The 20,507-nt window shown below is 52.1% G+C and overlaps 1 protein-coding gene and 2 long non-coding RNA genes across 4 annotated transcripts in view; 2 read left to right on the forward strand and 1 right to left on the reverse strand.

Annotated features, from left to right (window-relative positions):
* Positions 1 to 13,542, forward strand: part of LOC130680072 (uncharacterized) — a 47,971-nt gene extending 34,429 nt beyond the window's left edge. Inside the window, exon 3 of the long non-coding RNA XR_008993083.1 lies at positions 13,426 to 13,542. This is a non-coding gene — a long non-coding RNA (uncharacterized LOC130680072). The remainder of the gene's footprint in view (positions 1 to 13,425) is intronic.
* The window catches only part of LOC130680073 (uncharacterized), a 195,579-nt gene that overhangs the window by 102,299 nt on the left and 72,773 nt on the right, over positions 1 to 20,507 (forward strand). The gene's annotated exons all lie outside the window — the stretch shown is intronic.
* LOC130680070 (uncharacterized) lies at positions 228 to 5,326 on the reverse strand. Its single transcript, XM_057490081.1, has 4 exons — positions 4,626 to 5,326; positions 1,054 to 1,175; positions 841 to 945; positions 228 to 470 (listed from the first exon to the last, which is right to left on the reverse strand). The coding sequence occupies exons 1-3, from the start codon at positions 5,193 to 5,195 to the stop codon at positions 891 to 893; spliced, it is 747 nt and encodes a 248-aa protein (XP_057346064.1). The 5' UTR covers positions 5,196 to 5,326; the 3' UTR covers positions 228 to 470; positions 841 to 890.

Here is a 20,507-nt window from a genome sequence, read left to right on the forward strand (position 1 = left end):
GTCTCTGTGTCCATCCTGGGAAAGGCTGGCCATGGTGAGGACGGGCCCCAGCTCTTTCTGGACCATTGTGGCTACGACTCGGTGGCTGATGGCACCCAGGCAGCTGTTTGGCGTCACGGCGGGAGACCACCTACTCTAAGGGGAAAACCCTCCACACGGTGGGGTGGCTCGCCTTTGTCCAGCGGGCCACGAGCAGAGGGTAGGACACAGCACGAAGGCGGCCAGGTTGGCAGGGGCTACGTACAGGCCCTTGAGGAGGCAGCGGCAGCCCGGGGAGATGCCGAAGTCGGCCGACGGAGGAGGTGCCAGAGCAGCTGCCCCAGCAGAGGCTCAGGATGAGCAGCGGGAGGAGGAGGAGCAGCAAGCAGACTGGGGTCCTGGGGCGCCAGGGGCCGCCTGCCCGAAGGGGAAGCAGCTCTCCTCCACATGCAGCCAGGACACCAGCAGGGCCGCGGGCCCGATGACAGCAGCTACAGGGCCACACACGGGTGATCAGAAGAGGCAGGTTATCCCGGGTTCCCCCCATTATCCTGCTTCCACCCCGTCCCCACTGCCCTCTGGGCTCCGGGCCCTGTGCGGAGGGTCCTGTCCATCACCAGCACCCGGGGGGTCCCTGTCACGGGAAGGCTCCTGAGCGTCACCTACTTACAGAGGAGGAGGCTGGGTCCCGGAGGGGGAGGGGAAACACCCTTCAGTCTGACAGGCCTGGTCGGCCGTGGAGCTGGGACCCCAGCCCCACCTGTCTTTAGGACGCCCCCACACCCCACATGGCCTGAAGCTTCCCTGAGGCTGAGGAGCAGCCCACCACCCCCTGCCGATCGCCCCAGCCCAGAAACTCACCTGGCCCTGGCCGGCTGGTAAATTTACATCTTGTGGGGCCTGAAGAATAGTCACTTTCTGCCGGCCCCCTGGCCTGGGGGCTCCAGCTGGCAGGACAGGCTGTAGCTGCAGGACAAAGGGACACCTGTGAGCCCCTGGAGCCACACGTCAGGGGGCCCTTCTCCCAGAGCCTCCCGGCAGCTGCAGCCCACACCTGACTCTGGCCGGCCTCACCTCTCCTCCTCATCCAGGGGCTCCACGGCCTGGGCAAAGCACCGGAAGCGCTCATCAGGCTCCAGGTCATACACCTTGGCCAGCTTCCTCTGCATGGTGATCTCACTTTGGATGACAGGGAACTGGGGCAAAGAAAGAACAGGGTACAGAGAAGGAGGTGTGTGAGGAGTGGGGCACTATGATGGTCCCGGATCTTTGCTCATGGGAACCCGCCTTCCCTCCAATGCCATCCAGCCCTGCCTGTTCTGACAGTTGGGTCTCCAGCTCCTCCTCCAGGAAGTTGGCCTTGATGCCACACCCCATCCCCCACCTGACAAAGCCTTGAGTGTCATGAGATCTGGGTGTCTTAACTTTCTCAAGACACATTAGGCCCAGAGGATGGGCTGGACAGGGTCCTGCCCAGGGGGTCTTGATGGCAGGAAGGAAACCAAAGTGCATCAGAAACAGCCCCCTGAGCCCAGAACAAGGCCGGAACATCCTCACCCTTTCTCAAGTTGGAGGCCCACCAGGGCCTCCAAGGCTGTCCTGCCCAGAAACAGCACCCAGACCTGGCCCAGGCTCGGGGCTACCGAGAAGCAGGGACTGCACTGGGGAGCTGAGGCCTCCGGTGGGAAGGCACTGCCAGCCCCCTGATGTGCTTCCTGCCCTGAAGGAGCAGCATCCCTCCCCCTGGGCAGGGCCTGAGGAGGAGGCCAGTCCTGCCCAGATGCTGCCCCCTGGAGCCCTCAGCCCCACCTGCCCTGGGGCCAGGACCGGGGCTTAAGCCGGTCCTTCTGGCAGTCCTCTCCAAGAAGCCCTGCTCTTGGGGTGGAGGGGGGACTCAGGAGTGTGGGAGGCCCGGTGCTGAGAGGTCTGGGCTCACTGGGGGCTCTCTCCTCTCTAAAGCTCACCATCCTACCCCCCTGTGCCCCTCTGGGCTCACTCACATCCTCATATTCCAGGTGTTTGTCTATGGAATCGTCCAGGATCAGTCCAAGGTAGGGGACCACGTCCTGTGCACCGGGTTGGGGAGGTGATGAGTCCCTGCCTGCCTCAGGGGCGCCCACAGAGCCTCCCCTGAACCCCACATCCGCAGCCCCCAGCTACCTTGGACCACCCTGTGCTGCCTCCCCACCTCCCTTCGCCCAGCTCTCCCCTCCTGGGCCCTCCCAGGGCTGGCTTTTGGCCAATCCCAGGCCCTGTGGTCCCTGCTCCTGTCCTCCAACTTCCCCCTGTACCCAGCTGCTCTCGCCCTCCTCCTGGTCACCCCAGTGCTGGCAGCTCAGGGCTGGTGGCACCAGGAGCAGGTGCAGGGTTGCCCCCACAGCCCCGAACCTGGCCACGCCTCTCTCACCTTTGTCCTCCTCTCCTCGGGTCCCATGCGGCCCCGCTGCCTTGCCCTCAATATGGACTCCAGCTCCTGCAAGGTCCAGGACACTCAGGTGCTCATGCTCCCCTCCCACGTGGCCTCCCACAACCAGTCCATGGTTGATGGATGCCAGGCCCCCAGTAAAGTGGAGCCAGGGAGGGAGACAGATGAGGCCCTTGGGGGCCTGGGGAACCCTACCTCCATCAGCTCCCCCCTCTCACCCCGCACACCTGGAGTCCTTCCCAAAGCTGTGCCACAGCACGGAAGGGGACTTGCCCCGAGGACCCCTCCCTTCCAGACCTCCATTTACCTTGAACAGCCGCTTCCTGTGAACCCAGTTGTCCTGTGTTTTCAGGTCTTCATATACCATCAGGCAGACACTAAGGGGAGAGGAGAGGAGGAGGTAGATACATGGCCAGCAGGTGGAGAGCCTCGGGACCGACCCCATTTCCTGGAGATCCTAGAAGGCCCACTAGCCTGCAGGAGGCTTTCCACCACGGCCCTGAGCCCTGGGGAATCCATGGCCTGTGGAGGGGGCTTCATGTTTCCACCCAGGGCCTCCATTCCCAGTTCTCCCCAGGGGCGAATCTGCTTTGGGCGAGGTCGCTGTCCTTGGGGCAGAGACCTCCTGCTGCAGAGCACAAGCTCAAGATCTCCAGTGGGCTTCAACCCACACTTGACATTGCAGGAAACTGATTACTGCAGGGGTACCCGTGGCCTAACCCACAGGGGGCCCCAAGAGCCTGCCATCCCTGTCCTTAAGCTCCGCCACCTCCCAGGAAGTCCCAGCCAACTGAGGGAACACTGCCAGATGTCGGTGTGTCCCTGTCCACTCAGGTGCCCTGGTTCCAGGGACAGGAGTACCCACCAGGAAACATGTCCCCAGGTGCTTTCCAGACGATGAATAGCAGGGCTCTGCAGGGCCAAGACAATGGCATGGAGGGCAGTGTAGTTCCTGAGGTTCAGACTCCCCTGGGACGGAAGACAGAGCTGAGAGCGTGGCCTGCTTCTCTACTCTGTCCCCCCATGAACTCCTGTCCTTAAGGAGACAGACATCCAGGGAGCCCAGCACACCTACTACCTGCTGAGCAGCCCTCCTGGGTGGAGGACTGTAGCTCAACCCAAGGAAGGGGCCAGGGATGGCTGTCCCCCCCTTGGGACCTGTGAGTGCAGGTCTGCACACCCCTGGCAGGAGGGGCCCAGGGACTGTGCAGGGCAGACCACAGGCACCCATTCTGAGAGCTGGCCAAGGAGGGGACCCCGGGGGCATCCCATGACATACCATGGCCACCCAGATCCAGAACCTAACCACTTCGGCCCTGTCCGAGGCCATCATGCTCGGGGTCCCGAGGCAGGTGGTGGTGACCAACTTAACCAAGGCATCAAATTCCCTGAGGACCCTATACGTCCTATACGTGGTGAGAGCCAGGCGCTCAATGTCTCCCATCTGTGGCTGGTTCCGTAAGTAACTGTTAAATTCCGCAAAGTCCATCCTGTCGTACAGCCCCTGGGGATCACAAGGGAGGGTCATCCAGCTGTGCCCCTGGTGCCCCTGTTCCCAGGCAGGGTCACCGGTCAGAGCTGGAGCCCAGGCAGCTGAGGACGTGCTGTGAGCCTCGTGGCCATCCGGACTTCAGACCCTGTCCACTGAGGCACCCAGTGGTGGGGAACAGAGGGGCTTTGCTCACAGGCACCCTCACTCACCTCCTCCCTGCAACAAAAGGCAGCTCACGCCTGCCCAAACTGGGGCATCTGCCACCCCGTGGACCCCACTACCCACTCAGGTGCAGTTTCCCCCAAAACAACTCCACCCAGAGCCTTTGTTGGTGTCAGTGTCTCCCACAGTCAGTCCATGGCAGGGGCCTCTGAAGTGTGGAGGCTGTGGAAGCCTGCCAGGCCAATGGCCCGAGGACCTAAGGCCCTGGCAGCACCTCCCTGAGCACCCCTCCCCTGCCCTGCCCCTCCCAGCCCGGCCAGGCCCTGCCCACCTTCCCTCCGCTCCAAATCATTGGTCTGCAAGGATCCCTAAGGGCCGGCCCTATTGTCCCCGTGTGGTCAGTGAGGGCTTGGGGGCGAGGAGAGTCTTTCAGGGCACATGGTGAGTCTGGGGGGAAGCTGGGACATGGGCCCAGATCACAGGAGTCCACGTCAGGGACGGCAGGTCTGGGGCAGCCCGTGACACAGGGAAGGCCCACCCCCGACCCTGAGAGCCCGCTCAGCTCACCGCACAGATCAGGGTCAGCTGCTCGGCCACCAGGCCATGGGGAAATGCCAGAATGGTCCACTCCTCCTTCCTCCACACGTGCCGGGTGATGGCGACACAGGCGCGGGTGGGCTCCGGGTCCGCCTCTGGCTCTGCCAGTCCCGGTGCCATTCCTGCAGGTGCCACGGGACCCGGGACCAAGGGCTCATGGGGCTCCAGCTCGGGGCCTGGCACCGGGGCTGAAACCACTCCTGGGATGTCCCAGGGGCTCATGGGGTCTGGACATGGCTCTGGCTCTGTAAGGCCTGGTACCATCACGGCAGTTGCTCTGCGCACCAGGCCTGAGGGCTCCTGGGGCTCCAGCTTGGGTCCTTGCCTCAGAGCTGAGGCCTCTGCTGGGATGTCCTCCAGCTCTGCAGGGGCTGAGGCGGATGACAATGGCCGTAGCTCCCGCACAGGGGTCTGAAAGAGCGCCTGGACTCGCTGTAGCCACGAAGCCAGCCTTCCCTTTGTCTCTGGAGCCAGCTGCGTCTGCCGTGGGTCTGGAGCGCAGGACACAGAGAAAGGGTCACCCCGGGGCTGATTTCGCATGACTTACAATGACAGAAGAGCCCTCAGTGCCTTGAAGGGAACCCCAGTCTGGGAAGCCCACCCTAGACAGTCCCCTGGCCGCAGCCCCTCACCTTCCAGCTCTGAAAGCGTGGGCCCCAGTTGCTCGTCCTGCCAGGTAACGTGCCTAGCCCGTCCCATCCTGCGGCTGCGGGAAGGCCTGGGGGTGGCAGAGTGAGAAGCCTGGTCTTTCCAGCCGCACTGCCCTCCGGGTCCACCCTTGTGTGGGCCTGGCCGCTGTGCACTCCCCTGCCTGTCCCGGCACCTGCCCCTCCCCCTTCCTGACCCTGCGTGTCTGTCCTGGGACCCCATCCTCTCCCATCCTCCCGAATAGGAAGTCCCCAGTCGTCAGCCCCCCCATGGGAATCCAAAGCTGAGTGACCTGTTGGGCTCTGCTGTGGGCTCATGGGGCTCCCGCTCGGGGCCTGGCTCTGAGGCTGAGGCCACTGCTGGGACATCCTCCAGCTCTGCAGGAGCTGAAGCAGGTGACACCAGCCGTCTTGCCAGCACAGGGGTCTCAGGGAGCTCCTGGATGGGCTCTAGCCGTGAAGCCGGCCCTCCCCGTGTCTCTGGAGCCAGCTGCCTCTGCCGTGGGTCTGGAGCGGGACACAGAGAAAGGGTCACCGTGGGCCTGATTCCCCGCGCCTTACAATGACAGAAGAGCCCTCAGTGCCTTGAAGGGAACCCCAGTCCGGGAAGCCCACCCTAGACGGTCCCCTGGCTGCAGCCCCTCACCTTCCAGCACTGCCACCGTGGGCCCCAGGTGCTCCTCCTGGACCAAGTGGTGGAGGACTTGGCCCACCAGGGTGGATGAAGGCTGGCTGCCGTGGAGGTCGCTGGGCACGCTCTCAGGCTCCCAGGCAAGGCGCCTAGCCCGTCCCATCCTGCGGCTGGGGTAAGGCCTGGGGGTGGCAGAGTGAGAAGCCTGGTCTTTCCAGCCGCACTGCCCTCCGGGTCCACCCTTGTGTGGGCCTGGCCGCTGTGCACTCCCCTGCCTGTCCAGGCACCTGCCCCTCCCCCTTCCTGACCCTGCGTGTCTGTCCTGGGACCCCATCCTCTCCCATCCTCCCGAATAGGAAGTCCCCAGTCGTCAGCCCACCCATGGGAACCCAAAGATGAGTGACCTGCTGGGCTCTGCTGTGCTCCCCCAACCCCAAGCCCCAAACTCCTCCTCCCCCCATTCTGTGAGATGGGCAGCACCTCCTCTGGACCCAGTGAACGCTCACATTTTCAATTCCCCCTCTGGCCCCTCGTCATGCCCCCTGTTGCTTGAGGAGGCCGTGACGGCATCAGTCGTGACACTCCCTGGCCGTGACCTGCGGATGATGCCTGAAGTGACTGCCCGAGTCCACCCGGGATGGGGTCCCAGTATTGTGTCTGCTTCCTTCACTCAGTTGTGCTAAGTGTCCCCAAAGGGTCTGCACAAAGTGGGCACTGCGTACCTATTGTTGCTTAAGGAAGTCCTACCAGAACTTCTCCAGGTACCCCTCTCCTGCCCCCAGAGGTCCCTCATGTGGCGACAGTGAGGACAAGGACCCGGCCCAAACACAGGGAATCGCGAGCCTCCGTTCCAAAGGCTGCTTCCCATGTGCTTTTCCAAATGAGCCAGGCTCCAGGCCACTGACGGGTGAGGCCAAAGGCTTTCATCGGGTACAGAGAAGTAAGCCCCGAAGTGGCCCAGCTTGGCCGGCAGTCCTTTACCATGCCGGGCACCAGGGGAACCCCTCTAAGGCTCCTCCCATGTTCCCCATGGGCACCCTAACAGGCTGATCGCCAGCCTCCCTGCCTGTCAGAGGAGCACGCTGAGGCTCAGACACGTGGGGACATGCAAGACACACCGCGGGCTGTGGGCAGAGGCCCGACTGGCCAAGGAGGGGTTGGGTGCTCACCGGGGGAGCCGCTGGCCCGTGGTCAGCTGGTCAGCATCATCGGGTGGGAGTGTGGCCTCGGGAGCGCTCCGGCTGGTGTTTGGAGCTGGTTCCACTCGTGCCTTTCGCTTTCTCCACTTCCTCCTCACACCTATCCAGGGATCCCTGCACTTGCGGACCTCAGTCCCATGGACAGATGGCTCAGGTTCAGGCTAAGGGGGGAAACAGGGATATAGTCAGTGGGAAACCCAGGAATCACCAGGACGAGGCAGGTTTGCAGCTCACCCGAGAGCCCCCAGCCCCCTGGGGTGCGAGCAAGGAGAGGCACGGGGTGCCCCCGGGAACAAGGTTCCAGGCCCTCTGGAGTGGTCCTGTCAGCCACTCTCGTGGGGAAGCCCTGGGAGGGAAGGGATCCTGGGTGTAGACAGCCTGCCCCAGGTCCAGGGAGATGGAGTAGGTGAATCCATCCACCAGCTCCTCCACGCTCCCCAGGGTGGAGCTCTGCAAAGCCGGCACCTGGTAGCTGGGGAGGAGGCACCCATGGTTGCGTGGACCTCCCCACAGGGGGCAATGTGGGCCCCCAACTCTGCCCCCGAGATCAGGCCCACAGGGCCATCTGCATAGACATCCAGTCCCTCAGGGAAGAGGAGGACACCCCTGGGCTCAGGATTAACATGTGGGTGGAAGTACCTGGTCCCAACACTCACCTCCATGTCCTGAATCATGAGACCAGAGCTGTGACACTGACTGCCCCCTGCTCCCCAGCCTTCAGTCCCACCCATGCCCCATGCCCACCGCACACACACAAGGGGCCTGGGGAAACGTCAGCCAGGATGGGTCACACTCGTGGCCTGGCCCTGGAATGGCCCGCTCTGGGCTGCCCTGTGTTACCTCGGGGCTCCTCGGGATACACGGATAGAGGCGTTGGAGGAGGTCACTGAGCCAACGCCCACAGCGAGCAGGAAGACTCTCCCTCTCGGCTTCCCTGACTCCCTCGCTTTCAGAAGGCTCCGCACAACAAGACCGCATGTTGCTCTGTCGAGCGCCTCCGGTCAAGTGAGCTGGACTGGGTTCTGCGACCAGGAGCTGGGTTCCATCCGTCCGGGTCACAATTGAGGTTCTACTTGGCATGTCATCAGTGACATCACTTCTTCAAGGGCCCCTCCCTGCATTCAGACACGCCCACGTGCCCCTCTGGGCTGCTGACTGCCCCCCCTCCTGGCCCTTGCCATGCATGAGTACACACATCTCCACCAGAGCCCTCCCCACGCTCTCTGGCAATGTCACCGGGGTCCCAGCTCTGAGGAGACAAGAGCTGAGCTCAGTCCGCTTTTTCTCACTAGTTCCCTGTCCTGCTGAGGCCACAGCACCTCCCAGGACCTGCCCAACATCCCAACCTGCACAGGGAGGGTCACGCCAGACATTTCTCCCTAAGGACATCCCCAGGGATACATGGATGACACCTCCAGCTCCTGGGGACTGGCGTCACATGTGTCTGACACACAGACTCAGAGATGGAAGAATGCCAACCAGGCTTGGCATGGAGCGTGGAACACCACGCAGGTCAGGCCGGGGTCCAGGCCGTGTGATCTTGGGCAAGTCAGTCCCCTTCTAGGCCGTTTTCAGGTGTGCACCTTGAAGGGGCAGCAATGAGAGGAGATCCAGGTGTTGCCATCTACTGCCTTCCACCTTCCACAGGTCCAGGCTGCTCTCAAATCTGAAATCCGCACCAGGCGTGTGTGTGTGTTTGGGGTGGTGGTGCAGATACAGCATCTTATTCTTCACCTTAGAAGGGATAGCTTGGCATGCCCACAAGATAGATTTCTAGTAACTTCTCTAAGATGAAAGGTCCCTCAATTTTTGTTGGATTTAGTCCACCTTCTGACATGTGACTGCGCTGTCAATATGCCTAGATGAGCTGTACTTCCTGATCACTGGGTCCAGTCAGCCTAGTACCATCAATGGGATGGGCCAGTGTGACGGCTTCTGGAAGAAAAAGGAGATGAAGCTTCCTTCTGTCTAAATGACAACCCAAGTCTGGAGGTCTGATATGCCTCTGAGATAGTTTTCTCTCCTTGCCGGCTGAAAGCTAACTGCCCTGCTGGTCTTTACTCACAGGAAGAGAACAAAGAGCATTTTCCTGACCAATACTTACACACTGGGTGCTTGGGGACCAAGTGATGAAGCCCCATGTGCAGCAGGAACTGCAGTTTGAGACACTCTGATTACACTGACAATCATTCACTGTCATCTCCAAGATTCGTCTGTTTTCTAAGTAGGCTAAATGAGTGACTTCAATAAGGGTATGTGGAAATCACCACCCGTTCTTCTTTCAAATCCTTGGTGTCACCAGGCATTACTGCTTTCAATGTATACAGGGAGTTCTAGAGGCTTGTACTTGCCCTGCCACACAGCATGAACTCCTGGCCGGCACAGTCCCCCGTGTCTAGCAAGGAGGAAGCCGGGAGCTCTGCGTCCCTGACAGCTCGGCCCTGTGGCCTCTGACACTGAAGGAGCGGCACTGCGGGCACTTGGTCGGGGTGGGGGGTGCTGCTCCTGATACCAAGACCCGGTCCTCGTCCCTGAGGTCAAACCACAAAACACAATGACAAGGGTTTGAAGAAAGGAAAGAATAGTTTATTGACTTGCTAGCAAATGAGGGAGTGGCCAGCTCCTGCCTTGAAGAACCACCGTCCTCCTGACACAAGCGGTCAGGGCTTTTCAAGGGGAAATGGTAGGAGAGGGGCTGGGGTGCCGACACATGAAGTAGCAGCCTGCAAAGGTCCAAGCAGACATTCCTCCTCCGATTCACTAGCTTTGTGTTTTTCTTTTCTGATGCTCCTCAGTTCCTGGGGACTGGATGCTTGGGGTTGAACAAAATCAGCTTTCAGCTTTAACTCTGACCCTCAGACTAGGAAAATCTGAAGAACAAGAAGAAACTGCCACCCCATCCACCTCTGCCCATTAGTGGACAAAGTTTCTGGGGCTGTTTGAGTTCACTTTCTAGTAAATGTTAGTGTTCAGTTTTGAACAAAGATTTGATTCCCCTTTTCTTCTATTACAAATTCATTTCTTACTGTTACATTCCTTAACAGCAGCCCAAAAACTGATCATGAAATGCCTTGAGGGAGAGTTTCTGACTATTACCTGAAGATAGGCACAAGTTGAAAAACACAGCTCTAAGCGTTTCTTGGAATATCAGTGCTGGCTGATAAGACAGGAACTGCCATCTGCGGTTCAGATTTCCAGTGGACTTGGCTTATGTGTTCAAATTCTGCAAATGTTGCTGTTAGAATCAGCAAGGGGCTGTCTCCTTGCAAGTGCTTGGAGCTGACAGCCTTGCATTTAATACTCGCATGCAGAATTTTCTCAAGAGCCCCTCTCCCACTTCTAGCACATGAAGAAGTTGGGGAAATGAGAAGAGGGGGCCCACAGATGCCTTTATGTCCAGACCCACTGCCCCACTCCCTCCACAGAGGCCTCAGGAGCCAAGGGGGCAGTGCTTGCAAGCCTAGGGCCTCCACTTTGCCTTCCAGGCTGCTCCCCCTGCTGCTGCTGCTGCTGCTGTTGCTAAGCTTGTTAGCACTTTCAGAAACTTAGGAGAGAAACACAAGCGCAACTTGGGCCTCACTGAGGTTTCGGTTCAGTGAACAGGTGAGCCTACAGCTCCCAGGAGTCAGCCTGACCTGGCCCTGCCCCTGCCAGTCCTTCAGTTCTATCTGTGCTGTGAGTACCAGCGCTGGCCCTTCCTGCTGGGAACCTGTTAGCCGATGCCGTTGCTGAGTGCCTCCTGCCTTGTGCAGCCGGCCGGGTATGCAGCTGCCCCCATGCTGCCCCCTCTCCACACAATACCCTGGGACTCTGATACTACGTTCATGTCTTCTCTCATTCAAGTTTTTAATTTTAGCCATTCTCATGTGCATTGTCTATGTTTTCCACCTACATTTCACTTCCATGTCCCTCATGAGTCATTAAGAAAAAAAAAAGTCGAGCCACACATGGACTTGGAGCAAATTCTTGCAAGTCATACCTCAACAAAGGACTTGTATTTACAGTATATAAAGACCTGCTACAGCCCAATGGCAAGAAGACAAGTAACCGTTCCTTGTTCCCCTGGAAACAGGAGGAAAGGCAAGTGAGGTGTCCCAGGAGTCCCGCCAGTTAGGTGAGGGAGATGGCCCCCATCACCAGCCATTGTCAAACTTGACCTCCATTGCTGCCCAGCCCTGGCCATCCTTCCCTGGACTCCCAAAGTGTCCCCAGCCCTGACCCCACATCCTGTCCCCAGCCTGCAGCACAAAAGGGTGGCGTCCTACTCTGATGTAAACCTTTGTGTGGCCTTACCACTCTCAGACTAAGGGCCAAAGCTGCCTCCCCCTGGAAAACCGTGTGGTTTAACCCAGCCACTCTCCTCTTGGCCACAACAGAGGAGACTCCAGGAGCTCAGCCCTCTTAGGTTCTGGGTGGGCCGCCTTCACCGGTGTCCCAGTGCCCAGGACAGTGTCTACAATGTGGTGGGTTTTGATAAACTTGATATGTCAAAACCATTAGCTCTCCTGCCTAAACCAGGATGGGGCACTGGGGGAAGTTCAAGAGACTCTGTCAAGTTCCACATAATGGACGGCTACCCCTCAGCTTGGCAACCTGCTATATAGCCCTATACCGTCCCTTAGCTGGAAGGGCCTGGGTCTCTGACACCAGTTCCCCGAAGGGATTACTTACGAAAGTGACTCCAGGGGGCTGTTGCCTGGGGAAGATGCTCAAGGTGGCGCTGTGATGTGGTGAGGACCAGGGCGGGTGAGCCCACTGCCTCCATGTGCTGACCGACAGCCTGAGCCCAAAGGCCCCATCCTTCCCGGGCCTCTGCATGGGAAGATTCCTGGGGAACAGCCACACACAACTTCCTAGAGCTGAACCTGGCCAGCTGAGCCTAGAGGGCAGTCACTTTTCACCAGTGCTGAGCACACACGGACAGGTGGAGGCAGAGCGTCTGGCCATCCACGTCCCTGTACACTCTGGATTCTCTTCCCAGGCCCAGCACCCTCCTGGCGACCCAGGTGTGCCTGCTTCCGGGAGCGCCTTCCTTATACACTGGAGGGCGGGACCAGGCCAGGTGGGGTGGGGCTCCATTCCCCAGAGTTTCTGTGTTGGGAAGGGGACAGAGGTCGGGCCAGGGCCTCCCGTCCTCCTGTGGCCAGTGGGTGGGAACCCGCTTTCCGATGAACAGCTGTTCCGATCCGTGTATGGCTTGTTAGAGGTAAAACTTATTTTTTCTAGGTATTGGAAGAGCCTTTTGCCATATATATTATATACATACATCCTCCGTCGGACCTGGAGATGGGGCTGAGGGAAGCGGGCAGTGAATGGGATTTTTTTTTTTCCTGTCAGAAAACGTGACAGGACATGCTTAAATATAGCATTACCTGGCAAAAAAATATCATCCTTCCGTCCGGATTCTACCTTTTTCAGTGAATGGATGTCAGCCAGAGGGGAGGAAGGGTCTCCGGTTTCGGGTTCCCACCCAGCGCCTGCAGGCATCCTCCCCTCCGAGCACAGCCTCAAGGGCCCCCCTGGGCTTCCCGACACTAAAGCGGCCTCGTCCCGTGGGGGCATCAGGCTTAGACCCTCTGTGCCTGCTGCTTTCAAGTCAAGGCGGAAGACTTGGGTGTGGAGTTCACGTGGCCACTAGGAGTTCGTGGCTACTCGGAAAGCGCGTGTCTCCGCAGCCCAGGATCACCCCCGACAAAAGCCGATTGTGCCAAGGCATTCCTCAAATGAAAAGGGAAATTAATGATTCCTTCTGTTAGAATCCCTTTCCATCCTAAAAACGGCATTTTTGCATACTTATTCGTACATTTCCTTAATAGCCCTCGCATAGAGATGTGTACAGGTGCGAGGAGAGCAGTGATTGTCCAAACCCTTAAAGAGCCCAACAGTGGCTCCTGCACTCAGACTCTTAGTAATCACTCCTGGCTGGTGCTGGGGTGACTGTGACAGTGGTGACAGCGTTCACACGAATAGCATGTTCAACAGCATGGGTCCTCTGAGACCTCTGGCAATTTTATGTATCACCTCACTTTGCCACTCGCCACATTTTGCCTTGTGTTGTAGTTATTTCTAAACAAATGCTTGAGTAGGAGGATTGTGTTTACTTATTTCCATTTACTCCATGAGGGAGAGCACTAGGTTCATGTATATTAATTAGTAAGTGCTTTAGGGTATGTATGTAATTGAAAATCTGTACACCTGAAACTCATGTATCAACTATATCTCGATTTTAAAACAAGAAAGAAATTGGTGGTAATGGTTGTTCAGTAACTGCTTTTCTTAGAACCATATAGAAGTGCTTGGCCGTGGCCAAGAATGTTTGACCACCTTGGTGCAAACTGCCTAGCTTATTGCAGTAATTTCCTAACTGGTTCCACCAAGTCTTTTCTTGCCACTCTTGAACAGAATTTCTTTTTTTTTTTTTTTTTTAGATAATTATTTTTTTATGGAAGGGTAGTTGACACGCAGTATTACATTACATTAGTTTCAGGTGTACAACATAGTGATTCAACATTTATATACATGACAATTCTAGGTACCAGCTATCACCATACCAAAGCAAGCTGTTACAATATCTTGACTATATTCATTACATCCCGGTTACTTATTATTTTACCATTGGAAGTGTATACTTTTTTTTTTTTTTTGTGAGGGCATCTCTCATATTTATTGATCAAATGGTTGTTCACAACAATAAAATTCTGTATAGGGGAGTCAATGCTCAATGCACAATCATTAATCCACCCCAAGCCTAATTTTCATCAGTCTCCAATCTTCTGAGGCATAACAAACAAGTTCTTACATGGAGAACAAATTCTTACATAGTGAATAAGTTCTTACATGGTGAACATTACAAGGGCAGCCATCACAGAAACCTTCGGTTTTGCTCATGCATTATGAACTATAAACAGTCAGTTCAAATATGAATACTCATTTGACTTATATACTTGATTTATATGTGGATAACACATTTCTCTCTTTATTATTACTATTTTTAATAAAATGCTGAAGTGGTAGGTAGGTACAAGATAAAGGTAGAAAACATAGTTTAGTGTTGTAAGAGAGCAAATGTAGATGATCAGGTGTGTGCCTGTAGACTATGTGTTGATCCAAGCTAGACAAGGGCAATAAAACATCCACGTATGCAGAAGATTTCTCTCAGAGCGGGGGGGTGAGGTTCTAAGCCTCACCTCTGTTGATCCCCAATTTCTCACCTGATGACCCCCCTGCGACTGTGCCTGTCTTAGGTTGTTCCTCCCTTGAGGAATCTTACCCGTCTCTGGCTAACCAGTCATCTTCCGGGGCCATACAGGGAAACGTAAAGTTGGTAAGTGAAAGAGAAGCCTTATTGTTTGAAGTGGTTAGCTTTTTATTTCTTTGCATATTTATGCCCTGTAGCTTCTATGCCCAGCATTTGTCTTGAGGTATCTTTACCACTTGGAAGAATTATGATACTCGGTAAATTTGATATGAGGCACGAATTCTATTTAAGGGTTGTAATTAGGAAGGAAGAAGAAAAGCTATAGAAGTAGCAGGCGGCAAAAAACCTGGGAAGATTGGTTATTTCTTTCACATATCTTCTTGTAGAGTAACTTCAGCATGTATAGGTTTTAAGCTACTACTTAAATTGTGCACACACATTAACATAATAGGAGTATAGTTACATAACCAAAGCATACCTGTAATTACCAGCCATCTCCAGTGAAACCAAGAAAACCAGTTAGGCACCTTAGGCATTTGTGAAAACTTATCTATGATATGGTGGATATGGTCCAACTGAACTTGAAGTCTGAGAGAAATCAGACAAATTAAAACAACCCATTCCTGGGGAATGTTCACATCCCTTATGTTCTTTTAACAGTAAATAGTCTGTAGTTGTAAGATTTTGGAGCGCTACAATTTGCCCTTCTCCTAATTCTTGGTTGAGTTCCAACAGTATAGATCCAGTCAAATTTGTTGTTTTACTGTATGCACAGGCCAGCTTAGATATCTCCTTCATTCCCATGGCAAGTCCAGGAACTGGTGGGATGAGTGCATCTACAGCTGTAGCAGTGCATGGATCTTTGTTGGGGTTTTTTCATGATCATCTTCTGGCATGAGTCTTCCAGAGTGCTGATGTTGGAAGTTCTTTTTCATATCGTATCCTAGTTCATTTTCGGGGTAGCGCAATTAGGCTTTGATCCTCCGTATAAACACAAACAGACCCTTTGCCTACACTTTTATATGCCCTTTATACTCTTGTGTAGAACTCATTGGAGGTTACCACACAGGAACTGCCCCTTTTTTTTTTTTTTCGTATCACTAATCTACACTTACATGACGAATATTATGTTTACTAGGCTCTCTCCTATACCAGGTCCCCCCCATATAAACCCCTTTACAGTCACTGTCCATCAGCTTAGCAAAATGTTGTAGAATCCCTACTTGCCTTCTCTGTGTTGTACAGCCCTCCCTTTTCTCCTACCCCCCCATGCATGCTAATCTTAATACCCCCCTACTTCTCCCCCCCCTATCCCTCCCTACCCACCCATCCTCCCCAGTCCCTTTCCCTTTGGTACCTGTTAGTCCATTCTTGAGTTCTGTGATTCTGCTGCTGTTTTGTTCCTTCAGTTTTTCCTTTGTTCTTATATTCCACAGATAAGTGAAATCATTTGGTATTTCTCTTTCTCCGCTTGGCTTGTTTCACTGAGCATAATACCCTCCAGCTCCATCCATGTTGCTGCAAATGATTGGATTTGCCCTTTTCTTATGGCTGAGTAGTATTCCATTGTGTATATGTACCACATCTTCTTTATACATTCATCTATCGATGGACATTTAGGTTGCTTCCAATTCTTGGCTATTGTAAATAGTGCTGCGATAAACATAGGGGTGCATCTGTCTTTCTCAAACTTGATTGCTGCGTTCTTAGGGTAAATTCCTAGGAGTGGGATTCCTGGGTCAAATGGTAATTCTGTTTTGAGCATTTTGATGTACCTCCATACTGCTTTCCACAATGGTTGAACTAACTTACATTCCCACCAGCAGTGTAGGAGGGTTCCCCTTTCTCCACAGCCTCGCCAACATTTGTTGTTGTTTGTCTTTTGGATGGCAGCCATCCTTACTGGTGTGAGGTGATACCTCATTGTAGTTTTAATTTGCATTTCTCTGATAATTCGCGATGTGGAGCATCTTTTCATGTGTCTGTTGGCCATCTGTATTTCTTTTTTGGAGAACTGTCTGTTCAGTTCCTCTGCCCATTTTTTAATTGGGTTATTTGTTTTTTGTTTGTTGAGGCGTGTGAGCTCTTTATATATTCTGGACGTCAAGCCTTTATCGGATGTGTCATTTTCAAATATATTCTCCCATACTGTAGGGTTCCTTTTTGTTCTATCGATGGTGTCTTTTGCTGTACAGAAGCTTTTCAGCTTAATATAGTCCCACTTATTCATTTTTGCTGTTGTTTTCCTTGCCCGGGGAGATATGTTCAAGAAGAGGTCACTCATGTTTATGCAGAATTTCTTAAAGAACCAATACATTTTATTTGCCACCGTTTTTTTCATCACTTTATTGAAAAATAATCCAAATGTCACATAATTCACCCATTTAAACTGTACAATTCAATGATTTGTAGTATATTCACAGAATTGTACAATCATCACCATATTCAATTTTGGAACATTTTCATCACCAAAAGAAGAAAACTCATATCCTGTACTTATCATACCCCTGAGTTATCATACCCCAGGCTCCCCCAATTCTATCCCTCCACAGCATTAGGCAACCACTAATCTACTTTCTGTCTCTACAGATTTGCCTGTTCTGGACATGTAATGTAAATGGATTCATGCGATATGTGCTCTTTTATGACTGCCTTCTTTCACTCAGCATAAATTTTCCCAGTAAAGAGTTGTGACAATATGTGTGAAATGTCGTTTGTGAGGGAATCTCATTGGAGCCTCAAGGCCCAGGGTTTTTATCGGGGGCTGGTCATGCAGACACCCTCTTCCTTGCACATACCAAAACCCAAACTCCCAGTAGAAAAGCTGATTACCACAAATCATATTGTTTGCACAATGAAGGCACAGTGAGCTACTCTTATCAGTTAGGGTGGTGGGAGCCCTCCCCCAGTTCCCAGATCCTAGTCAAGGCCCCAACTTGCCAGCAGGATTCTCAAAGAATAGCGCTCTCAGGCCTGTTATGTTAACTCATTTCTACACATATTTTGATAGGGATTGCATTGATTCCGTAGATCCATTTGTGGAGGATTGCCATCAACCATATTAAGTATTATATTCAGTGAACACGGGGATGTCTTTATAGTTATTTAGGTGTTTAATCTCTCTTGATGTCTTGTGGTTTTCAGCATAGAAGTCTTATACTTCTGTTAAATTTATTTCTAAGTATTTTACTTTGATGCCTTTGTAAGTGGAATTTTCTTAATTATTTTTCAGATTGTTCTTTGCACATGTATAGAAATACAGTTGAGTTTTGTATGTTGATCTTGTATCCTACAACCTTGAACTCATTTACTAGTTCTAATAGTGTTCTTATTTTTGTGGATTCTGTAGCCTGTTAATATGGTGAATTACGTGGATTGGTTTTTTTCAACCAGTCTTGCATCCCCAGAATAAACTCCATTTGGTCATGGTGTATAATACTTTTTATATATTGCTGCATTTTGTTTGCTAATATCTTGCTAAAGATTTTGCAGCTATTTTTATGAGAACTGTAGTGTTCTTTTTTTCATACTGTCTTTGTATGGTTTTGGTATCTTCTTGAAAGCTTTCTCATATAACTTGGGAAGTTTTCCCTCCTCTTCTGTTTTCTGGGAGAGATGGTCTAGAATTGGTGTTAATCATTTTTTAAACACTTGATTTAATTATCCAGTGAAGTTATCTGAGCCTGGAGACTTTTTTTAAATTGCAAATTGAATTTCCTTTAAAGTTTGGAGCTATGCAAATGATTTAGTTCAAACTGGATGTATTATGGTTGTTCATGATTTCCAAGGAATTTGTCCATTTCAATTAAGTTGTCAAATTTATGTGTGTATAGTTCCTAGTATTCCTTTATTACCCTTTTGATGTCAGTAGGGTCTGCAATGATATCCTTTGTTTCATTCTGATATTGCTAATTTGTCTTTTTTCTTTGTCGATCTTGTTAGAGGTTTGTCAGTTTTATTGATCTTATCAAAGAACCAGCTTTTTGTTTTATTGATTTTCACTATTGGTTTTTCTGTTTCTTTTTTTTTAAATCATAGGAGCTATTTCACTTGCATCATAGGATCAGTTTTTATTAAAGTATAGTTGACACAATATTATATTAGTTTTAGGTGTACAACAGTGATTCAACAGTAATATACATTAAAAATGCTCACCACAATAAATGTAGTTACCATCTGTCACCACACAAAGTTATTACAGTATTATTTATTTATAACAATATATCAATAATATAATATGATTATTGACTATGTGCCCTATACTGTACTTTTCATCCCTGTGGCTTACTTGTTTTGTAATGGGAAGTTTGTACCTCTTTATCCCCTTCACCTGTTCTGTCCATCCCTCCATTCTTCCCTCCCTATGGCAACCACCAGCCTGTTCTCTGTGTCTATGAGTCTATTTCTGTTTCATTTGTTTTTAGTTTTCATATATCATATTCCACAAATTTCAATACATTGTAGTTTCATTTTCATTCAGTTCAGTGTATTTTTTGATTTGCCCTAAGACTTGCTCTTTGATGGATGAGGTATGTTGTTTAGTTTCCAAGTGTTTGGGGATTTTCCTGTTATTTTTGTTATTGATTCCATTGTGGTCAGAGAACACACTCGGTTCTGATTTCAATTATCTGGCATTTGCTGAGGTTTGTTTTATGATTGAGGGTATGGTCTATTTGGTAAGTGTTCCACGGGAGCTTGGAAAGAATGGGTATTCCCCGGTTATTGTATGGGGTGCTCTATAAACGTCAATTAGATTCTGTTGATCGTGGTCTTGAGTTCTTCTATATCCTTGCTGATCTCTCCTTTCAGTTCTGTCAGATTTTGCTTCATATATTTTGCAGGCCTGTTGGTTGATGCAGACACATTCAGGAATGCTGTGTCTTCTTGGTGGATTGGCCCTTTTATCATTATACAGTATTAGCCTCTGTCCCTGGTAATTTACTCTGCTCTGAAGTTTACATCTGGTATTAATATTGCTGCTACTGCTTTTTTTTCTTTTTTTAAAATTAATGTATGTATGGGATATCTTTTTCCACTTTTCCATTTTCAACCTACTCATATCATTATATTTGAAGGGGGTTTCTTGCTGACAACATACCGCTGGGTCATGATTTTTGAAAATTGACTTTGCCAGTCTCTCTTTTCATTCCTTAAAATGATTTACATTTAATGTGATTATTGATCTCGTAGGGCTAGATTTCACCATTTTATTTTTTGTTTTCTGACTATTCCTTCTGTTTCTCATTTGTGTATTTTCTTTGTCCCAACTTCCAGTCCATTACCAAGACGTTTAAGCTTTATTTTATTATTTTTTGTACATAACTCCTTCACGCACATGGCTTCGAGTGCTGTGTGTGATGCGACCTAAGGATCCAATTTAATTGTTTTCAACATGGACTCTCACTTCCCAGGTCCTTTTGTGGAATAGCTTCCCCTTCCCCGCTGCTGGGACACAGACCCTCTCCATCTTGGAACCAATTCCTGACCTGCATCGGGTGTCTGTGGGCAGTTAATTCCCATCAGTTGGTCAACATGCTTCTCCCTGTGCCAATATTTCTGACTTAATTACAGGCTTTGTAATGGGCCCCAGTGTCTGGTAGGACAGGTAACACCGCCCTGTTCTACTGTAGAAGTGTCCTGGCTATTTCCAATCTTCTGACCTTCCAGATAAATTTTAGAGCTGTCATTTATTCCTCTTCCCGCTATGAGGCTTTTTTTGGATGAACCCACTTTCACACGGCCGGCGTCTTCCCCTTCCTGTTTGGGGATGAACGTCAAGTTCATTTTAAGCTCCTGGCTGTCTGTGTGCCCTTCTGTTCCCACTCTGGGTAGAGGCCATGGTTCAGAGATTTTTTTTCCTGGTTAAATGCTGGGTCTCTCCAGAGCTGCTCATTTGGGTGGTAGCCCCGTTGCTCAGGGATATCAGTGATAAGGCCAGCCCCAGTGCTCGGGTCTTGGGGAATGGGGTGACACCCCAAGTCTCCTCAAAACCCCCTCACTTCCTGTGTCTGGGCTTCCCTCAGCATCACCGGGAAGTCAGCCCTGGGGAGGCAGATTGCTCTGTGCACTGCACGGGCCCACCCAGGAGTGAGGAGGGGGGCCACCAGTGGGGTACTCCAGCTTCGGGGGGCAGGTGCGGCGCGCACCCATGGTTCTGCTGTGGCAGGAGGATGCTCA

This window comes from Manis pentadactyla, chromosome 12, assembly GCF_030020395.1.
Source record: "Manis pentadactyla isolate mManPen7 chromosome 12, mManPen7.hap1, whole genome shotgun sequence".
NCBI classification, from domain to species: domain Eukaryota; kingdom Metazoa; phylum Chordata; class Mammalia; order Pholidota; family Manidae; genus Manis; species Manis pentadactyla.

What these genes read in the sequence shown, in the direction of transcription:
- LOC130680070 (XM_057490081.1), bottom strand. Translation starts at nt 5,195, where the DNA reads ATGCGAAATCAGCCCCGGGGTGACCCTTTCTCTGTGTCCTGCGCTCCA. An exon ending in AGCTGACCCTGATCTGTGCG is followed by an intron (nt 1,176 to 4,625) that starts GTGAGCTGAGCG and finishes TCTTTGCCCCAG; the next exon opens with TTCCCTGTCATCCAAAGTGA. An exon ending in CCCCTGGATGAGGAGGAGAG is followed by an intron (nt 946 to 1,053) that starts GTGAGGCCGGCC and finishes TTTGTCCTGCAG; the next exon opens with CTACAGCCTGTCCTGCCAGC.